Source organism: Capra hircus, chromosome 8 (assembly GCF_001704415.2).
Source record: "Capra hircus breed San Clemente chromosome 8, ASM170441v1, whole genome shotgun sequence".
Classification (NCBI taxonomy): domain Eukaryota; kingdom Metazoa; phylum Chordata; class Mammalia; order Artiodactyla; family Bovidae; genus Capra; species Capra hircus.
Genome location: NC_030815.1, coordinates 25303638 through 25326752, shown reverse-complemented (window position 1 = coordinate 25326752; position 23115 = coordinate 25303638). Strand labels below are relative to the sequence as shown.

General features: G+C 43.0%; 1 protein-coding gene across 2 annotated transcripts in view; it reads left to right on the top strand.

Annotated features, from left to right (window-relative positions):
* ADAMTSL1 (ADAMTS like 1) overlaps positions 1 to 23115 on the top strand; it is a 1105223-nt gene that overhangs the window by 981900 nt on the left and 100208 nt on the right. For both annotated transcript variants that reach the window (XM_018051922.1, XM_005683638.3), the window contains one exon: positions 14921 to 15049. In XM_018051922.1, the coding sequence (XP_017907411.1) occupies positions 14921 to 15049 (129 nt within the window). The remainder of the gene's footprint in view (positions 1 to 14920; positions 15050 to 23115) is intronic.

Here is a 23115-nt window from a genome sequence, read left to right as displayed (position 1 = left end):
AGAGTGAAGAAGTTGGCTTAAAGCTCAACATTCAGAAAACGAAGATCGTGGCATCTGGTCCCATCACTTCATGGGTAATAGATAGGGAAACAGTGGAAACAGTGTCAGACTTTATTTTTGGGGACTCCAAAATCACTACAGATGGTGATTGCAGCCATGAAGTTAAAAGATGCTTGCTCCTTGGAAGGAAAGTTATGACCAACCTAGATAGCATATTCAAAAACATAGACATTACTTTGCCAATAAAGCTCCATCTAGTCAAGGCTATGGTTTTTCCAGTGGTCATGTATGGATGTGAGAGTTGGACTGTGAAGAAAGCTGAGCCCCAAAGAATTGATGCTTTTGAACTGTGGTGTTGGAGAAGACTCTTAAGAGTCCCTTGGACTTCAAGGAGATCCAACCAGTCCATCCTAAAGGACACCAGTCCTGGATGTTCATTGGAAGGACTGATGCTGAAGCTGAAACCCCAATACTCTGGCCACCTCATGCGAAGAGCTGATTCATTGGAAAAGACCCTGATGCTGGGAGGGATTGGGAGCAGAAGGAGAAGGGGACAACAGAGGATGAGACGGCTGGATGGCATCACCGACTTGATGCACATGAGTTTGGGTGAACTCTGGGAGTTGGTGATGGACAGGGAGGTCTGGCGTGCTGCAGTTTATGCAATTTGAAAAGAGTTGGACACAACTGAGTGACTGAACTGAACAAGTTCAAATTTTTAAAAAATTCTTTCCAGACCAAACATGTGAGTGGACTGAACATAGCCTGGAGGCTACAGTGCCCACTGGTTCAAGCAAACATTTTCTATATTCTCTGCTCAAATATTACACCTCATTTTCCAGCATAGTCAGAGTGTCACTGAAGTATAATAATTTATTTTATTAGATTACACTAAGTAAAACCATGTAATGGTTTGGATGGGAGAGAAACATTTATTTTTTTTCACTACTACTAAAAGGGAAACTTATTGTAACACTAGAATAGGTAAGATTTTAGGGTATTTGTCTCATTACAAAACTCAAGAGCAGATTTAGAACTATAAACCTGTGTCCTTATTGTAAACAGAGGGGTTTTAAATAGATGCACTCTTGGGTCTTTTTTAGACCTAAAAGTTCTATGAATCTCTTATATACAAATAAAGTACAGTAGTCTCCACCCACCACTACCAGCTATAAACTCCCCTTAAAATTCTAACATTTGCAAATTTATTTCCTTTATCTTTTGGAGACTGGAAAACTGGATGGCAAAGAAGGACAGCTTTTGCAATGAAATCTAGCGAAAATTACAGATGAAGGGAAAAAGCATCAGAGAATTGGTGAAGAGAAAGGATGTGGAGTTGACTGAAATGACAAACACTGATTCAGGAGGCAGGAAATGGAAGTGAAGGAGACCTTGCAAGAGGGATTGAAGGGCAGGAAGGAGTTAAAAATTCCTGAGCTATAAAATGTAAAAGGCACTTGGAAGGAGACCCAGACTAAAGAAAATAGCATGCATTTTAATATGACTGTTATCCGTAACAAAGCAACTCTTGTTGAAACTGCCAGGTAGCCAGACCCTGAAAAGTTTCTGGACAGCAGGAGATGGTAACAATCAGGATACATCATTACCGATTTCAAATGTACAAGATGATGTTGGTATTTTGAGAAAAGCTTTCATAGGTTCATGTTGATTGTGGTCCCTTAAATTTTGACTCATGAGTTCTTCAGTTCTTCAACTGAGAATTCTCATTTCAGGGAGTTTTCACAGATTTCACTCTGGTGGCCCTTCTGAGAAACCTATGATAATTGCAGTATAATCAGAGGCTAACATTCCTTAAAGCATTCTCACTAATTACAAGGCATTATGCATTGATTAAATCTGGAAAAATACAGTTTTCTTAGTGTTAGATAGTGAAAGCATATGAAATTTATAACACCTTACTGCTGTGAATGCAAATATTTAAATTATTTGGCATCACTGCCTTATTCACTTATCTCTTGAATTAAGATTTGGATCCTTTGTGGATCTGACTACAATTTTCTTGAACGGAGTCATGAGGGCACCAGCAAGTTACCCTGGCATGCATTGTTTCACAATTTCTCTGGAAGTAGATACTTTCTGAGGTCTCCAATATGTGACTTGACACTGTGTCTGTCCAGAGACTAATACTAGTTTCAGGAGAAGCCAAGTGAAAGTCGCTCAGTCATGTCCGACTCTTTGCAACCCCATGGGCTGTGTATTCTCCAGGCCAGAATACTGGAGTGGGTAGCGTTTCCCTTCTCCAGGGGATCTTCTCAACCCAGAGATCGAACCCAGATCACCTGCATTTCAGGAGGATTCTTTACCAGCTGAGCCACAAGGGAAGCCCTAGGAGAAAATAATTTCTTCTGGTTAGCCTGAAACCCTCACAGTTCTCCAAAATAGAGACACCCGAGTTCCTTCTCACTGAAAGATTTGTTCCCTCTCCTCTTTCTTGTTTTTTCCTTTCTTTCTTTCTTTACATTTGTCCTTTCTGTGTGTTTTCTTGGTTTATCAAAAGTTCCAGACACTGTTCCTCAGTGTTTTTGCCGTCTATCATACCAGGGATCATGCTGATGATAGCTAGCATGTATTTAGATCTCATGTTGTGCAAACAGCTTTACAAGCATTACTGCTTTCAGCAACCATAGAAGTAGAAAACGAAGGTACACAGAGACTAAATAACTCTCCCGAGGCCACTCAGCTATTGAGGGATGGAGTGTGAACACCTGCCGTGTAGGCACCACTTCTCACACCCATGCCCCCTGGAGGCATCAGGATTTATCCCATTCTTTTGCTGCTGCTCAGTCTTCCTGAGTGTGTCTTCCCGGGTCACTCAGTGGTAAAGAACCAGCCTGCCAGTGCAGGCACTGCAGGAGACGGGTTCGAGCCCTGGGCTGAGAATATCCCCTGGAGGAGGAAGTAACATCTCACACGACTGAAGTGACTTAGCAGCAGCAGCAGCCAGCATTCTTGCCTGGAGAATCCCATGGACAAAGGAGCCTGGCGGGCTGCAGTGCATGGGGTCCCAGAGAGACTGAGTGATAAAACGTGCATGCCCTCCTGGGTGTGACCCAGAATCTCTATCTGAGCAGTGCTCCAGGAGGACTCTGCCATACGCTAAGCACCGTCATCTCAAACCTATTTGCCATTTTTACATCGTTCCCAGAGCTCTTGTGTTGTCTCCAAACCTGCCTCCTGCAGTCCTGGTTTCTTTTAGTGCCCAGGTTCCCCGTCACCTTTAACAAGTCTTCTCATTCTCCTTGCAAATGAATACACAGGCACACTTCCTGGGTTAGATTGCCTCTTACTCAACAGTGAGAATCTGAAGGGTTCAAAGTACAATTCATTCTTTCCTCTTCATTTTTCAATTTTTATTTTTTTACTGAAGTATGGTTGCCTTACAATGTTTTGGGTGTACCACAAATTGATTCAGATATATATATATATATATAGTGTTCTTTTTCAGACTCTTCCATTATAAGTTATTATAAGATATTGAATATAGTTCCCTGTACTATACAGTAGATCCTTGTTATTTTTGATGGCTAAGGATCGTAGAGAACCATTTTCAAATGCCATTTGTGGCTCATCATGTTAGAAGACGGGAAAGAAGATTAAACACGGAATAATTAGCATGTGCGCTTATTAGGCCCCTTTTTTCTATTTGTTTAACAAACCAAACCATAAGTATATGATGGCTAAAACAGATTTTTTTTTCTCACTCACCTAACATCTAAAACAAATTATTTCACAAGAGGGTTTTTGTGGTTTGGGTTAAGAAATGGCACAGTTGACTTCTACTCACATTTCATCTGCTAGAAACCAGCACCTTGCCCACATCTCACTGCAGAGAGGCTGACAAATGACCTAACTGTGTGCCCAGGAAGGAAAAGAAAAGGATTTGGTTGATAATAGATCTGTCTCTGCCATCGTGCTATTGAAAACAAAGTTGCTGTTAGCAGAGACCTGGACTTCAGACCTGAGAAAAAGTTGCTTTCAATGCTCTCTGTACTTGGCTGCACTCAAACAAGAAAACTTCATCTCCGCTGGCTCCTCTCTCCATCACCTTTATACTGGGCCAAAGATATTTTTCAAGCACATATATTCAGATTTTTTCCCACTGGATTTTGATTTTACCCAGAGTCACACATGAGGGAAAGAGGCGTGAGCCAGAGCCCAGACTATGCACAGGAATGTATTAACAGTTCCAAGCATTTGCTCCCGGGGCTGCTCATCCGTCCCTGCCTGTCTCTCCAGCTGCCGGTCCTCCCAGGTCAGGACAGTGCCTGTTTGGTCGAACGCCTCTACTGTAAAGGCGGCCCAAGGTGGCACTCCCCCACATCACTGGATATCAATAGGCAAGTGTTAGCTAACGCAGGTTCACCCTCGTGCCAGGGCTGCCCTTGCTTACCACGGAGGCTCTGGACCCCCCGTTCCATCTCTTTTCAACAGGAGCCATGATCCAAAAGCTAAGCAGTTTCATGAGGTCTACAGGAAATGATTCTTTCAATGCTTCTATTTCTGACTCTTGAAGAGGCTTGCTTCTTTATATTGGTTGTGATAAATTGAAACGCTTGCCTTTGTTTCTATTTCCTTGTTCTTCTTTTATTTATATATATGACCAGTTTGCAGATTCAATGAAAGAGTGATCTGTAAGCCCTGACAATTTCCAAAAATCAATACACTTGTACTCTGCTAGCTGATGCTGACCCGCAGAGATGACCGGACTACAGGTGAACATGGTCCTAACAGTGAGGCTCCACCCACACTGCAGACATTCCATGACTACAGCTCAGCCTCTTTTTTTTTTTTTTTTTAATTTAGGATAATGTTTTTGTTTATTGAAAGGAAAACATTGGTCCTTGTCCTGTCCATGCCCCCTATCACTTCTCTGGATCTGGCCAGAGACATTGGTGGCTGCACCCTCCCTCAGGTGGCCCCATCAGCTCCAACAGTCAGGGTGTGTGCCCCATGCTATGGGAACAGAGAGTTCTAGCCCAGGGTCTGCTCAGGTATATATACCAGCTCCCTGAATCAGTCTCTTTTTTTGGTCTTGTTTTGCTCATTGTAAAAGTCTTTTTGGTCAGACCTTCTTTAACATTGTCTTAGTACAAATGTATAATTTATCATTTCACTCCGTCTCTGCATCTATCTTTTTCCTCTAATTAACTTCCATAATTAAAGTAGTACTAGCGGAGAAGGCAATGGCACCCCACTCCAGTACTCTTACCTGGAAAATCCCGTGGATGGAGGAGCCTGGTGGGCTGCAGTCCATGGGGTCGCTGGGAGTTAGACACGACTGAGCGACTTCACTTTCACTTTTCACTTTCATGCATTGGAGAAGGAAATAGCAACCCACTCCAGTGTTCTTGCCTGGAGAATCCCGGGAATGGTGGAGCCTGATGGGCTGCCATCTATGGGGTCGCACAGAGTCGGACATGACTGAAGCGACTTAGCAGCAGCAGCAGCAGCTGAAGGGATTGTAATCAAGCACAAACACAGGCGTGGCCTTTCTCAGCAGTACGCACATCACTAGGTATCTATCTAGGTGATTGAAAGTGGACTTAAATTATTTTTCCTTTTTCTTTTTTTAAATTTTTATTGAAATATAGTTGATTTACAATGTTGTATTAGTTTCAGGTATACAGCAAAGTGAATCAGTTATACATGTATGTGTGTGTGTGCATGTTACCTACTCATTTCCCTCCCTATCTCCCCTTTGGTATCCTTAACTTTGATTACAAGACCTGTGAGTCTGTTTCTGTTTTGAAAATGTGTTCATTTTTTTTAGATTCCACATAGAAGTTATATCATGTGATGTTCATCTTTCTCTGGCTTACTCCACTTAGTATAATGATCTCTAGGCCCATCCATGTTGCTGCAAATGCCATTTTGTCCTTTTTCGTGGCCAAGTAATATTCCATTGTAATATGTCCCACATCCTCTTTGTCTATGCCTGTGCTGAGAGACGCTTAGGTTGTTTCCATGCCTTGGCTATTGTAAATAGTGCTGCAGTGAACTTTGGAGTGCATGTTTTCAACCTGAAATTTTCTAATATTGAACTAGTGGGCTTTCAAAAAAACCTCAGCTCTCACCAGGTCTCAAGAAAAAGTAACACAGTGCAATTCGTTAATGAACAAACCTAGCTACATGTCAGAGTTGCCTCAGAATTTGTTCAAAATAGAAACTAGAGCTTCCATCCCACCACCTGAGTGTCAGGTTTAGAAGGTCTAACTGTATGACTCAATAATTTGTACAAGCTTTTGTAATAGATGTAGGAAGTTCAATTGATTAAGAAGAATCATGTTCAATATAAACTTCTATCAATTGTAGATGCTTTGGTAACTGTGCTTTTTCTAATAGATGTAATAGGGTCAATGATTAAGAAGAATCGTGTTCAGTATAAACTTCTGTTAACTGTAAATGCTTCAGTAACTCTGTACTTTGTCTTAATAATGAAGGTAATAACACCTAAGTAGCCTGTGCTAACAAAAGTGCCTCTCGTGACAGGATGCACAGTTGTTACTTTCAGCAAAAGCTCAATGTAATTAATTAAGAGCTGGATTTAATTCAGTGACATTTGAATTTTATAGCTATACACTTGCAGCTATAAAACCACCTTTATTATTAAAATTCCTGTAGGAAAAATAACTTGGTAATTGTGAGTCTGAAACTCTCTGGTCCCTAACCTGCTTTTCCCCATTGGCAAAGTTGTTTTTATTACATAGCGAGGCAGCTATTTTATATATAGCAGGACAGATTATGTTTTTAACAAGTGTCCTGGGGGTTCTGAGGCAGCCAGTCCACAGACAAGGATTTGGGATCTCTGGTTACAAGGACCGAACTTCAGGTCAGAGTTCTGGGATCTAGTTCAGCCCTACTCTTTGCTTGCTTTCTGCCCTTGGGCAAACCCTGGGGCTTTTCTGAGCCTAAGTTCCTTGCATGCTAAGTCACTTCAGTGTCCAATTCTTTGAGACCTTATGGACCTTATGGAGCCTGCCAGGCTCCTCTAGCCATGGAATTCTCCAGGGAAGAGAACTAGAGTTGGTTGCCATGCCTTCCTCCTGGGGATCCTCCCAACCCAGGGATCGAACTCGTGTTTCACATTTCCTGCATTGGCAGGCAGGTTCTTCACCACTAGCACCACCCAGGAAGCCCTTATCTATATAAAAGATGGAAATCCTCTCCCTGCCTCTCAGGGTTATTATAACAACAAAAACAAACCCAGATAATGTGCATAGTATACTACATGTACGTATATATTCATTTACTAGATATTTATCAAGGACCTACTGTGTGCCAGAACTAAGTGGTAGGAATAAAGAAGAGAACAAGAGGGATGTGATCCCTGATTTTAGGGAAGTTACCTGGTGAGGAGTGAGAGGCAGAGAATACACAAGTAAGATAATTTTGGGTAGTTCTAGTGCTTAGGAAGAAAGTAAAATTGGCAGCAAGCTATGTAATGATAGGCAGGGGAGTGGTGGCATGCGTGCTTTATATGGCATGTTGGAGGCCCCAGTAGGAGGTGACATTTGTGTGGAAACATGAATGACCAGAAGATAACTGTGCAGAAGTCGTCAGGTGGAGGATGTCGGGGAAAGGGAACAGCTGGGACAAATGTGCTGATGTTCCAGAGGAAGGGACCGAAGGCCAGTGTGGCCAGAGACACAGCAATCCATGGGGAGTGTGACCTCAGTGAGATAAGGAGCTAGGATGTAGGCAGCTGGCCTGAACACCTAGAGGATAGTTGGTCATGAATGGAAGCTTGAAATTTTGTTCTAACTACACTGAAAAAGTACTAGATAATCTAAGCAGAGGCACTGTGTGATCTGATTCATGTTTTAGAAAGATCACGCTCGGTTCAGTTCAGTCTCTCAGTTGTGTTCGACTCTGCGACCCATGAACTGCAGCACGCCAGGCCTCTCTGTCCATCACCAACTCCCAGAGTTTACCCAAACCCATGTCCATTGAGTCAGTGATATCATTCAACCATCTCATCCTCTGTCATCCCCTTCTCCTCCTGCCCCCAATCCCTCCCAGCATCAGGGTCTTCTCAAATGAGTCAGCTCTTCGCATGAGGTGGCCCAAGTATTGGAGTTTCAACTTCAACATCAATCCTTCCAATGAACACCCAGGACTGATCTCCTTTAGGATGAACTGGTTGGATCTCCTTGCAGTCCAAGGGACTCTCAAGCGTCTTCTCCAAGACCACAGTTCAAAAGCATCAATTCTTCTGCACTTAGCTTTGTTTATAGTCCAAATCTCACATCCATACATGACCACTGGAAAAACCGTACCCTTGACTAAATGGACCTTTGTTGGCAAAGTAATGTCTCTGCTTTTTAATATGCTGTCTAGGTTGGTCATAACTTCCTTCCAAGGAGTAAACGTCTTTTAATTTCATGGCTACAGTCACAATCTGCAGTGATTTTGGAGCCCAGAAAAATAAAGCCCACCACTGTTTCCACTGTTTCCCCATCTATTTGCCATGAAGTGATGAGACCAGATGCCATGATCTTCGTTTTCTGAATGTTGAGCTTTAAGCCAACTTTTTCACTCTCCTCTTTCACATTCATCAAGAGGCTCTTTAGTTCCTCTTCACTTTCTGCCATAAGGGTGGTGTCATCTGCATATCTCAGGTTATTGATATTTCTCCCAACAATCTTGATTCCAGCTTGTGCTTCCTCCAGCCCAGCATTTCTCATGATGTGCTCTGCATATAAGTTAAATAAGCAGGGTGACAATATACAGCCTTGACGTACTCCTTTTCCTATTTGGAACCAGTCTGTTGTTCCATGTCCAGTTCTAACTATTGCTTCCTGACCTGCATACAGATTTCTCAAGAGGCAGGTCAGGTGGTCTGGTATTCCCATTTCTTTCAGAATTTTCCGCAGTTTATTGTGATCCACACAGTCAAAGGCTTTGGCATAATCAAGAAAGCAGAAATAGATGTTTTTCTGGAACTCTCTTGCTTTTTCCATGATCCAGTGGATGTTGGCCATTTGATCTCTGGTTCCTCTGCCTTTTCTAAATCCAGTTTGAACATCCGGAAGTTCACAGTTCACGTATTGCTGAAGCCTGGCTTGGAGAATTTTGAGCATTACTTTACTAGCATGTGAGATGAGTGCAACTGTGCGGTAGTTTGAGCATTCTTTGGCATTGCCTTTCTTTGGAATTGGAATGAAAACTGACCTTTTCCAGTCCTGTGGCCCCTGCTGAGTTTTCCAAATTTGATGGCATATTGAGTGCAGCACTTTCACACCATCATCTTTTAGGATTTGAAATAGTTCAACTGGAATTCTATCACGTTCACTAGCTTTGTAGTGATGCTTTCTAAGGCCCACTTGACTTCACATTCCAGGATGTCTGGCTCTAGATGAGTGATCACACCATCATGATTATCTTGGCATGAAGATCTTTTTTATACAGTTCTTCTGTGTATGCTTGGCACCTCTTAATATCTTCTGCTTCTGTTAGGTCCATACCATTTCTGTCCTTTATTGAGCCTATCTTTGCATGAAATGTTCCCTTGGTGTCTCTAATTTTCTTGAAGAGATCTCTATTCTTTCCAGTTCTATTGCTTTCCTCTGTTTCTTTGCACTGATCGCTGAGGAAGGCTTTCGTATCTCTCCTTGCTGTTGTTTGGAACTCTGCATTCAAATGGGTATACCTTTCCTTTTCTCCTTTGCTTTTCACATCTCTTCTTTTCACAGCTACTTGTAGGGCCTCCTCAGACAACCATTTTGCTTTTTTCCATTTCTTTTTCTTAGGGATGGTCTCCTGTACAGGGTCATGAACCTCTGTCCATAGTTCATCAAGCACTCTTATCAGATCTAGTCCGTTAAATGTAACTCTCACTTCCACTGTAATTGTAAGGGATTTGATTTAGGTCATACCTGAATGGTCTAGTGGTTTTCCCTACTTTCTTCAATTTAAGTCTGAATTTTGCAATAAACAGTTCATGATCTGAGCCACAGTCAGCTCCTGGTCTTGTTTTTGCTGACTGTATAGAGCTTCTCCATCTTTGGCTGCAAAGACTATAATCAGGCTGATTTTGGTGTTGACCATCTGGTGATGTCCATGTGTAGAGTCTTCTCTTGTGTTGTTCGAAGAGGGTGTTTGCTATGACCAGTGCATTCTCTTCCCAAAACTCTATCAGCCTTTGCCCTGCTTCATTCTGTACTCTAAGGCCAAATTTGCCTGTTACTCCAGGTGTTTCTTGACTTCCTACTTTTGCATTCCAGTCCCCTATAATGAAAAGAACATCTTTTCTGGGTGTTAGTTCTAAAAGGTCTTGTAGGTCTTCATAGAACCATTCAACTTCAGCTTCTTCAGTGTTCCTGGTTGGGACATAGACTTGGATTACCGTGATATTGAATGGGTTGTCTTGGAAACAAACAGAGATCATTCTGTCGCTCTTGAGATTGCATCCAAGTACTGCATTTCAGACTCTTTTGTTGACTATGGTGGCTACTCCATTTCTTCTAAGGGATTCTGGCCCACAGAAGTAGATATAATGGTCATCTGAGTTAAATTCACCCATTCCAGTCCATTTTAGTTGGCTAATTCCTAAATGTCAACATTCACTCTTGCCATCTCCTATTTGACCATTTCCAAATTGCCTTGATTCATGGACCTAACATTCCAGGTTCCTATGCAGTATTGCTCTTTATAGCATTGGACCTTGCTTCTATCATCAGTCACATCCACAACTAGGTGGTATTTTTGCTTTGGCTCCATTTCTTCATTCTTTCTGGAGTTATTTCTCCACTGATCTCTAGTAGCATATTGGACACCTACCAAACTGGGGAGTTCATCTTTCAGTGTCCTATCTTTTTGACTTTTCATACTGTTCATGGGGTTCTCAAGGTAAGAATACTGAAGTGGTTTGCCATTGCCTTCTCCAGTGGACCACATTTTGTCAGACCTCTCCACCATGACCCGTCCATCTTGGGTGGCCCTATGAGTTAGACAAGATTGTGGTCCATGTGATTAGAATGGTTAGTTTTCTGTGATTCTGTGTTAGTTTTCTGAAGATCACCCTGGCTGTCACCAGAAGAGACTATCAATGAAGGGGCAGTCGGAACAAGGAAACCAGTGAGGCTGACTGACCAGACTGACTGGTAGAGTGGTCCAGCCAGAGAACATGGCAACATCAGATTATAGCAACGATGGGCTAGTGAGATTCAAGGTATTTTTGATGTTAGAGCCAGGAGCCTTTTAGTGTCAGGAGGTAAAGTCAGTAGGCCCATATTAATTCAGTATCATTCCCACTGCATTCTCTCATTATCAACATCCATTAATTAGTCTCAACATTAAGTATGAAGTCACTCATCTTCACATCAGGTCATAAATAATCTAAAACATATGAATAGCGGTTAAATAAGGGAAAAAGCACATACACAATCTCAAACACATTGAATATAGGTGAAATAAGGGAAAAGGTGCCTAAACAATCAGAACAGGGAAAGCCTGTGCATATATTCAAAGGTGAACTTCTCAGAACATTCTCCAGTTTCTGTCCTTCGACATAATTCCAATAAGCTAATAACCTATGCCTAGAAGGCACAGCGGAGCCTGGTGGGCTGCCGTCTATGGGGTTGCACAGAGTCGGACACGACTGAAGCGACTTAACAGCAGCAGCAGCAGAAGGCAATTAAAGGGAAGAGGAGAAGAAAGAGGAATGGCTTCTGATATGAGGCAAAGTGGCAGTGTACACAGGAAGGAAAGGTAAATAGCTGATGAAGAAAACCCAACATGTGAGAAGCAGGTGTGAGACTCTGAAGGGCATTGGAGAATGATGGTTTTCTTCACAGTTAATGGAGGCGCAGAGGAGTGAATGCCATTGTAGACCATCTCGCCTACAAAATGGATGAAAGAAAATGAAATCCATTTGACTTACAAAAAGTTAAGCTTTGAGTATATGAAAATGATCTCATGTAGACCCTTATCTCCCCAAGGTGCTCAATGAATGTATCTTTTCATTGTATTTAATGATCATGTTCATGAAGTACTGTATTTTTAGCCCCACCTGATAAAGGCCTATTAAAGTATAATGTACACAGAACTGCTACATCTGGGAAGATGGCATAGATAGATTTTCCCCTATTCTTCCTGGTAAATGCAAGTAAAATCCAGACGTTCTATGTAAAACATAAGGAGACTGAGAGTGGAGAGGAGAAAGCAGACTGGCTAGGGTCTGTGGGTGCTGAGGAAGGACACAAGTGTGACTTCACTGGGGTGGGGGGGGCTTGTTTGTTTGTTTGTATCATAAATCTCAAACTTGGAGCTGAAGAAGGTGGCTATCAGGAAATAAACAGAAACAGAATAAAAAGTCCCCACTAAAGCTTGCTCCCTCTACCCAAAAGACCAGGAAAGGGACAGCCTAGCAGGGCAGTGAACTCTTAGAAAATGCTGCTCTGTTTTAAACACCACAGAAAGCTGTGGGGTCCACGACTACCCATCCCAGCAAAGCCTGAATGGAAAGATTGGACTCCTCATCCGACTGGAACATGGTTCCCCAAGACCCCTGGACAGAGAAGATGGATTTAATCCCCACAAGGGTGCAATGTGGAGAACATGGGGACCTGGGGCTTCTCTCCTCACCCTGCAGTGCCCCTCTTCCCTCTGGGGTGGTGGTAGAGGAAGCCTCCTGGAGAGTTAGGACTTTGGCCCATACCAGCAGTAACAACACCCTTCCCACAGCAGAGTTGGTGGGGAGCCAGAAGCTCTGCCCAGGCCCAGCAGTTAAGAGGAGCCCCCACATAGGTCACAGAGGAGGCCAAGTAGAGAACGTGGACTTCTGCCTCCACTGGGGAGTAACCAGGTGGCACCTCCCTCCCCCCTACCTGAGTGGTTTCAGAGAACAGCAGCTAAAACAGATTTTAATAAGGTCCAAAGTTGCAGAGCATGATATGAAAATGTCCAGATTCCAAATGAAAAATCACTCATCATACTAAAATCCCACTTTTATCAACACTGTTTATTCAACATAGTGATGGAAGTTCTGTCTGATGAAATAATCTGAGAAAAGGAAATAAAAGGCATATACATCAAAGGGAAGGAATAAAACTGTTTGCAGAGAAATGATTGCCTTCTAAGAAAATACCAGGGATTGTAAAAAGAAAAAGTTATAGAACTAACATATGAGTTTAGTAAGTTTACACGCTGTATAAAACTCAACTATTTCTATATACCAGCAATGAACATATGAACACTGAAATTAAAAAAAATATATCATTTACCATCCCTTGAAAAAAGAATAATTGGGTATAAATCTAACAAATACAAGACTTGTGTACTAGAAACTACAAAACTCTGATGAAAGAAAGGAGATAGATATAAATAAATCGACACACAATGTTCATGGGTTGGAAGACTCAGTAAAGATGTCAATTATCTCTAAAATAATGTATGTTTGTGTATTTCCTATCAAAATCACAGCAAAATTTTATAGTTGTAGATATTATTATTCTAAGATGTATGTAGAAAAGCAAAGAAACTAGAATAGCAAACAAGAATAAAGTGGGAAGAATCAGACTCAAGAATCAATTTCAAGATAATTATATAATTACAGTAATTAAGACTGTGTGGTATTGGTATCTTGAAACTGACTGGAACAGAAGGAGAATGCAGAAGTAGAACCACAAAAATATACCCAGATGATTTTGACAAACAGCAAAAGCAATTCAGTGGAAGAAAGATAACTTGTTCAATTAATGGTCATGGGACAATTGTGTACCCATAGGCAAAAAACAAACTTTGACCTAAATCTCGTACCTTATACAAAAATTAACTCAGAATATATCACAGACCTTGCATGTATATGTATGGCTGAGTCCCTTTGCTGTCCACCTGAAACTATCACAACATTGCTAATTGACTATACTCCAACATAAAATTAAAAGTTCAAAAATAAAAATAAAGGTAAAAATCAAATGCTGATGAGAATGCAGAAAAACCACATCCCTTATATATTACTGGTGGAAATGTGAAATGATACAGCCACTTGGGGAAACAGTTCAGCAGTTCCTTAGAAATCTAAACATGTAACTACCATGTGACCTAGCAATTACTCTCCTGGGCATTTTTCCCAAAGGAAATGAAGACAAATGTTCACACAAAAACTTGGAGAGGAATGTTTTTATATGCTTATTTGAATAGCCAAAATGTGGACACAACCAATGTGTCCTTCAGTAAGTAAATGGCTGAACATACCTGGTACATCCATACCATGGAATACTACTCAGCAATAAAAGGGAACAAACTGCTGATACATGCCACCATACCATGTCAGACCTGGAAGAATCTCCAGAGAGTCACTCTGAGCGAAAAAAAGCCAATCAAAAAAAGTTACATACGGTATGATTCCATTTATATAACATTCTTGAAATGACAAAAGTGTAAGAAATAGAGAACAGATTAATGGTTGCCAAAGGATTAAGGCAGGGCTGGGATCAATATGAGGGATCCTTGTAGCCCTGGAAATGTAGTGTCAATGTCCTAGTCATGATATCATAATATCAGTAAGATACTGCCATTGGCAGAAACTGGGTAAAGAGTACAAAGTATTGCTCTATGTTATTTCTTATAACTGAATGTGAATCTGCAACTATCTCAAAAATTTAATTCCATTAAAATGGAATCTATTAAACCTTGTCAGTTTAATGGTAAGATGTACAAGTCATCCCAACTGTTGCCTTGCTCCGGCCTCAGATTCTTCAATCCTTACTCTTTTCTGACGATTCTGTGGTAGCTAGATAAGCAGATGGGTGGATGGTTTTTATAGTTACAGTCAGAAAAGGAAAACAATGGTCAGTGGAAAAAGATGGGTCTATCCCTTGTTCATTGTCGATCATGTTTCAAGGGAGTGCCCAAAGCCCCCCATCTAATAAAATGTCACATTCCGTCTCACCCTCAGGAAAGCCACTAGTGAAAACATCCCGAGAGATGGTGATCAACACGGAGGAGCCCGCAATCACAGTTGATGTAGGAAGCACCGTCAAAACAGTGCAAGGTGTGAATGTGACTATTAACTGCCAAGCTGCAGGTAAGAAACGCATCCTTTTTTTTTTAATTTATACACCTGTGGCAGATTCATGTTGATGTATGGCAAAACCAATACAATATTGTAAAGTAAAAAAAAAATAATAATTTATTTATTTTAATTGGAGGCTAAAGCCTCTTGATGAAAGTGATAGAAGAGAGTGAAAAAGTTGGCTTAAAGCTCAATATTCAGAAAACGAAGATCATGGCATCCAGTCCCATCACTTCATGGGAAATAGATGGGGAAACAGTGGAAACAGTGTCAGACTTTATTTTGGGGGGCTCCAAAATCACTGCATATGGTGATTGCAGCCATGAAATTAAAAGACGCTTACTCCTTGGAAGAAAAGTTATGACCAACCTAGATTGTATATTCAAAAGCAGAGACATTACTTTGCCGACTAAGGTCCGTCTAGTCAAGGCTATGGTGTTTCCTGTGGTCATGTATGGATGTAAGAGTTGGACTGTGAAGAAGGCTGAGCGCCAAAAAATTGATGCTTTTGAACTGTGGTGTTGGAGAAGACTCTTGAGAGTCCCTTGGACTGCAAGGAGATCCAACCAGTCCATTCTGAAAGAGATCAACCCTGGGATTTCTTTGGAAGGAATGATGCTAAAGCTGAAACTCCAGTACTTTGGCCACCTCATGTGAAGAGTTGACTCATTGGAAAAGACTCTGATGCTGGAAGGGATTGGGGGCAGGAGGAGAAGGGGACGACCAAGGATGAGATGGCTGGATGGCATCACTGACTCGATGGTCATGAGTCTGAGTGAACTCCGGGAGTTGGTGATGGACAGGGAGGCCTGGCATGCTGTGATTCATGGGGTCGCAAAGAGTTGGACACGACTGAGCAACTGAACTGAACTGAATTACTTTACAATATTGTATTGGTTTTGCCATACATCAACATGAATCCGCCTCGAGTGTACACATGTTCCCAATCCTGAACCTCCCTCCCACCTCCCTCCCCATACCATCCCTCTGAGTCATCCCAGTGTACCAGCCCCAAGCATCCTGTATCCTACATCGAAATCAAACCTGGACTGGCGATTTATTTCTTATATTATACATGTTTCAATTCATTTGTTCAGATATTAATGGAACCCTGTGCTAGGTTGGGGGCTGAAAGGATAGTACAAATTCTGCTTTCAGGGAATTGGGCCTACTAGGGAAAGTCAGGCACACTCAGTCACTCTGAACGTGGAAAGTGCTACTGAAGTTGATCAGAGGAATACTGGGATAGATGAGGGAGAAGAGGTTGTTTTTATCTCTATCCCACATACTGGTGGAACGTGTGCATTCAAGGATGGGGACAGAGGGTGTTACAATGGACTAAAGAATGTAAGAAAAATCATGTAAGTAGGGAAGCTGCAGGACTTCAAGGGAAATGTGACCACTTTGGTCTAGTGGAATCCTGGAGCTCAGAGATGGGGTGGGTAAAGGGGCTTAAACTTTAGTCACGTGCAACTGTGCCATGGGATACTCTGAACATTTGGATGAGGAATTCAGACAAAGCAGGTTGGAAGTGGCATTAGAGGTCATGCAGTGTATAAAATAGGTTGAAGGAAAAAAAAAAAAATACTGAGACAGAGGGGCCAGTTAAGAAACCATAGTAGTTTAGGGACTTCCCCAATGGACCACTGACTGGGAATTCGCCTTGCAGTGCAGGGGACATGGGTTTGATCCTTGGTCAGAGAACTAAGACCCCACATTTTTGTGGGGCAGCTGAGCCCACATGCCACAACTAAGACTATATATATAAACCCACAGTAGTTTAGATGGAACAGTGGTAAAGAATCTGCCTGCCCAGCAGGAGACATGAGCTCCACCCCAGGATGGGGAAGATCCCCTGGAGAAGGAAATGGCAACCCACTCCAGTATTCTTGCCTTAGCGATGAATAGCAGTAGTTTAGAGCAGAGGTACTGGGGGCCTAAACTCAGGACAGTCGTGGTGGAAAGCTCAGGAGTGGTTGGCAGGCGTAAGACCAACAGCAACCTGAGCTTACATTCGAAGTGAGTGGGTGGTGGTGGTTTAGTGTCTGACTCTTGTAACCTCATGGACTGTAGCCCACCAGGCTCCTCTGTCCATGGGATTTCCCAGGCAAGAGTACTGGAGTGGGTTACCATTTCCTGCTCCAAGGGATCTTCCAAACCCAAGGATCAAACCCAGGTCTTCTGCATTGCAGGCAGATTCTTCCCTGCTGAGCCAGCAGGGAAGCTCCTCTCCGAGGTGCAGGAGTCATTTATGAAAACAGCCAGTGCTCTTGGGCATGTGATATAAATGTCGCCCTTGGGTAGCTCTTGTAAACTCAGAGGCCTCTAGGGACCAGAAGGTCAGAAAGTGGAGGAGTAGACCAGAGGAGGTGGCAATATGCCCTTCATAAAGGCATTTACCTTCAATTTAAAAACAGAAAACACCCAAAGCTCAGCTGCCAATTCTCCCTTCCTGTGAACTGCTAGCCTGTCTGCCCTAAGGGTTTCCACTGCCATGATACAAAGGGGAAATAGATGACTCCCATGCCAGGGCCCAGCGACAGCCCCCCGATTGCTGTCCTCATCAGATATACCTTCCCATGGCACCCCAACCAACGTTCCCACGTCATACCCTGTCTGAAAAGAGGACAGGCGTTGGCACCCCCTGTTCTGGGTGTTTCTTCATCTTAGATCTCAGCCCCAGCTTCGGAAAGTTCACCTCTGCCTGTGATTTATAAGGCCAGAGAGAACCCATTTTAGAAGAAGTAGGAGGAAGATCTTCTTCTGCAGCATGTTGTGTCCTAAGAACAGACAGGTCTGGTTTTCTCTGAAATCTTCTGGTAGCTCTAGGAATCCCAAAATATAAATCTCTCTCTGTCGTAATACATTAGCTTCTTCTTGGTAAAGCGTCCCTTGGCCCGTGCATCCAGCCGCCTCAGTGAAAGCCTGTAGAAAACACTAAATCCCTTCAGGCTCTGTACTCTCAATCAGGGTGTCCCAGGAATGAGTTGCCGCTCTGTACACAGACTGCTGGTGAAGGCCAGATCCTTTATGCAGGACCATCACTCCCCATCTGATCTCCAGGAACATGTGCCTTGAAGACAGCACACCAGCTGGAGATAAGATGGGTCTCCCAATATAATGGACCATATTGGGTCTCCTCTTGAGTGTTGGGACTGGTAGGACTAAAAGAGTGGGAAGTAAAGGGCAGCAAAATCAGGACTTGAGCATCTGAAGGAGGTTGAGAAAACCAGGATTCAGGTGGAGAAGTATTTATCACAGGAAAACTAGAAAAGTCGAAACAGCTTTGGTCAGCTCTTCTGGGCCACCCAGCGCCATGTCTCCAACTTCACCAAGAGATTCACTCTTGGTAACCTGATAGTGAAATCCTAGGTGGTAAGGTCCAGTTTTTGCCTGGCCATGCACATTGCATTACTAAAAACTTAGTGTTATTCATAGGACCATTTGTATTAATCATAGTTAAATAAAATAAATGTGTCTCTGTCATTGTGCCTTTTATTAGATAAGGTTTTTATTCAACATGGGCTTCCCTTGTAGCTCAGTTGGTAAAGAATCTGTCTACAATGAGGGAGACCTGGGTTCAATCCTTGGGTTGGGAAGATCTCCTGGAGAAGGGAAAGGCTTCCCACTCCAGTGTTCTGGCCTGAGGAATTCCATGGACATGTATAGCCCATGGGGTCACAAAGAGTTGGACACGACTGAGTGACTTTCGCTTTCACTTTCACCTTTATTCAACATAGATGGGAAAGAGCCTACTTTTGATTAAACTGTTGGTCTGTGAATTTACTGGAAAAAGAAATCATTCTTGAGCTGAGTCTCCAGTCGAAATACTGACAGCTATAATACCAAATAGCAAAAGAAACTATTTTTACTTTGATGCTACAAGTGGCCTTTATGACTCTCTTGTGACATAATTTCAATGGCTATATAATAGTATATTTTAAGACTATTACATAATTTACATAGAATAACTCGTGTCCTTGCATGTTTGAGTTGTTAGCAGTTTTTCATTAAATATCTTTTGCACATGTATGCTTTCAACATGTAAAATGCAGACTCACAAATTATTCCCAACCCTTAAACATAAAAACCATTAAACAACAAGTATGATGAGGCTTTTTCTTGAAAAGTGATTCAGTCTTTTATACCACTCCCATACTTGTTCTCTATTGGAGAAGAATTCAGAAAACAGAATGTGAGATAAGGGGTTAGAGGAGGAGGAAGAGTTTCAGTCATTGGGAGTAGGACGTGCAAAGGGCCTGAGGTAGAAAGAGTATGTTGCATTTGAAAGAGTGAAATGTGGCTGGCTTGGCTGTAAGATGGAGAGGCTAGAAGACAGTAGGGTGACTTGTAGTTGAGAGGTGGGGGACAGTAGGCAGGAGCTAAATCTTATGCTTTCCTAGGTTATGGTACATTTTGGAACAGGGGAAGCTTTTGAAGACTTACCTAGGATATAAAATTGTCAGGACTAGTCATGTAGAAATAAATAGTTGAGGAGTCAATGATGGGCAGTGTATTAGCCAGGAAAGGCTAGCCTATGGTAACAGGTAGACCCCCAAATGTATAATGATGACTCAAACACAATAGAAGTTTATTACTTGCCTACCTAGGAGTCCAAAGAGTGGTCCTGGTCAGCTGAAGGGGAGGGGATCTGCCCCCCACAGTCCTTCAGCATCCCTGGACACTGGTGGTTCTGTTATCCTGAATACATGCCTTCAAAGGTCTCCCCAAAGGTTCTCTCTAACCTGTCAGTAAGACAAGGGGAAAACAAAGTGTAGAGGATGGTTGAAATGGTTTTGAGGGTGATACTTGGCAAACCGGAACAAACGTTTTTGGCCAAACCAGTAGCACGCATTACTGCTTCTCACATCCCTTCTTAGTCACATGGCCACTCACTGCTACCAAGGGCTGTTGGGGAATGTTGCCAGGCTGAGGAGGAGGAGGTATTAGTCGCTCAGTCGTGTCCGACTCTTTGTGATCCCAGGTACTGTAGCCCGCCAGGCTCCTCTGTCTGTGGGATTCTCCAGGCAAGGATATTGGAGTAGGTGCCATTCCCTTCCCCAGGGGAATCTTCCCAACCCAGGGATTGAACCCAGGTTTCCTGCATTGCAAGCAGATTCCTTACCATCTGAGCTATCAGGGAAGCCCAGGCTGGGTACCCAGGAAAAAGAAGGAATATCTATCAGCATCTGTCACAGCTAGTGTGAAGAAATGTGGAAGACTACAAGCCTCCTTACCAGACTGCCATGGTTCTTTAGAACAATCGCTCAGATTGACATTTTAAGTTACTATATTCTTCCCTTGTCTTGCACCAGCCTTTAGAGAAATTTCTAGAACTTATCATGTCAAGGTGTGCCTTTCAGTGGATGCCCCACCTGAAGATGTTGACAAGGTGTCAGGGTGCAGGCAGCCTTCCAAGTATAACAAGTGGTCTAGTTAACAAGAGTATTCTATCTGGGATTTAAAAAAAGATTACTATAGCATCACCCTACCTGGCAGCTCAGTGGATATTAAAAGCACTAATCCTCATAATCAAGTCAAGTTACAGCCCATTATGACTACACTCATTTATTGATCCTTTCAAGCAGCAGAGAGACCACTGTGTTGTTGATAAGATATGCCACAGAGCAGGAAAAGTAAAAGCAGGTCCTTTCACTTCCTATTTTAGACACAGATCATACCAGGGAGTCCAGAGTGTGGAGCCTATCCAGCTAACTTGTCAGCAGTATAGCTGTGGACTTTGCTCTTCAGTAGAGTGTATTTTTTTGTCACTTTTCAAACATTTATTTCTGTAGAATGTGCTGTCATATCACAACAGGCTAGGGAAAAAAATCATCTACAACCTAATAAGCTTCTCACCAAGAAGTGTACTAACAATGGATTCTAGAAACTTCCCTCCTAACAATAACCTTGATGTTACGATTACAGTAGAAAGGTTAATTCCAAAAGCAGAAAGCATTTAAGGATTGACACCAGAGATAACACGCAGCAATTCAGAGCTTCTCATGGGAGGCAGTCTTGTATACTAGCAGACAGTGTCATGTACTTGGTAGGATGGGGTTTCATGGCATCAGATATACTGAGTTTGGATCGCTGCCTGCCATCTGTAGGTCACTGATTGGTGGCAAAGTGGAGAGGGACTCTGTCCTCATGTAATCATTCAGGAATCCAGACTAATGTCTCTTGGGGCAGATCGCATAATCTTTTCGAGTCCCAATTTCCTCATCAGTAAAATGGGGTTGATAACAATGCTTCATGGTAACTTTGTGATTCTGTATGACATGTTTATTAAATGTCTGGCTTTTAGCAAATATTCAGTTAATGTTCTTTCTGCCTCTAATGTGTTCGGGATCCGTATAGCTTCTGGCCTCAGTGCATTCCTGCTGTCTTGGTGTTCTAAGCATCTTGGTTAGGCATGTGTATCTGGTTACCTTTTCAAGGGCCTCTGGCGTGTATGAGGGCTGATTATATTTTCTGAGGCATCATTGTCATGTCTTGAGAGAAAAAGAAAAAAGATGCCTCATTCCTTTTTTTTCCTGTTCCCTTGTTCCACCTTTGTAATACATCACAATCAGTCATGGCAGGGCTGGCTGTCATTCCAAAGCATCTTTTTGGTGTCATTCTCTTTAAGGCACACAATCCCAGGCAGGAATCCTTCAAACTGTGACACCAGCAGCACTGGTAAATTATTGATGCAGGTCTGTGTTTGAATGAGTCTAGGAGAGGTTTGCTACTCTGTCACAGAATGGTCCTTGTAACATGCGGCTTCCCTCAGCACTGCGGTCACTCTGTAGGCCCAGTTTTACAGAGATTGGAGGTCCCTTCCATCTACCTTCATTATTCTGAACATGTCCATTTCTCCCATGAACTCCCCTGCTCTCCGTTGAGGGATTCAGCTCTATTGGTAAAGACTCTGTTTTGTCCTGTTAAACAGACTTGATTTCATAAGGGCATGAGGCCAAAAGTGATGGCAAGAATGGAAGAAGCTTACACCCACTTCCTGGAAATGTGAGAAATGGCTCCATCCCTGGGTCATCTCTTTCCCTCCTCCTCCTTCTCTTCCTCACCATCCCTGTCTCTCCCCCTGGCTACCCTGACCAAAGAAGGTCACTTAGAGGAGCAGCAAGTCTGGCTGTGGCAGCCGACCATGTAAACACAATGTTGGCCCTGGAGACACCCAAGTCGTGGCCTACGGGCACCGTCATGGAGACAGCATTCACCCCCACCGTCTCCTGGTGGAACTGACAGCCCACTCGTCCCTGTCTCTTACTCTGCCTCCTCGCTCTAGGACAGCCTCAGTTCCTATCAGGGATTGTGCACTTGCTGCCCACAGACCCTGTCCAAGGCAGGTGCCACTGACAGGTACTATGTGTGAGCAGTTTATGGTGAGAGGAAAAGGGTGAATACTTGCAGAAGCTGGTTTGTAGAACCTCATTTTTCCTTGCATTTTCAGGAGAGAAGTGATGTGGGTGGGTGAGTGGGGGGTGTTTTTTCAACTTTCTTTCCAGAGGCTTTCTCCTGAAGGCTATGGAATTTTTTTTTTCCTCCCAACGTGAAAGCAGAGCTCAGGGTCCACAGTCTAAGCTGGCATGGCTGGGCATCATGATGCTCTTGCTCTCCCTAGTGGTGTTGCAATGAAAAATCAGCCTTTCTGCCTCTCACCTGCATCTTTACTCCAGGTGTGTTTAGAGACAGTAACACCAGCCTGGCCCCTCTCATGCACCTGAGCGTCAAGTATCACAGTGTGTGCCCCTCTCTGATGGATCAGGGCTGTGGTGCCCAAGTCTCCCCCTCTTTTAACAGATCTGCCTCCAGCCAGTCCGCCAGTCCCTAGGGATCCACATTGAATTATGGGTAATCTGCACTACTATGAAAAGAGAGGACCAGAGAGTCACTCTCCTGCTCCTTATAGACAGGGAGAGAAAAGCTCTACAGATCGGCCAAACGCTTGGGCCACCCTCCATAGGCTATCATTCCACTACTGGAAACCATACCTGAAGCAGCAGGACAGCCAGGACACCAGTGAATTCATGCAGAATAGTTCATTGTTAATGAGGCAACAGGAGAGCGCTCTCCCA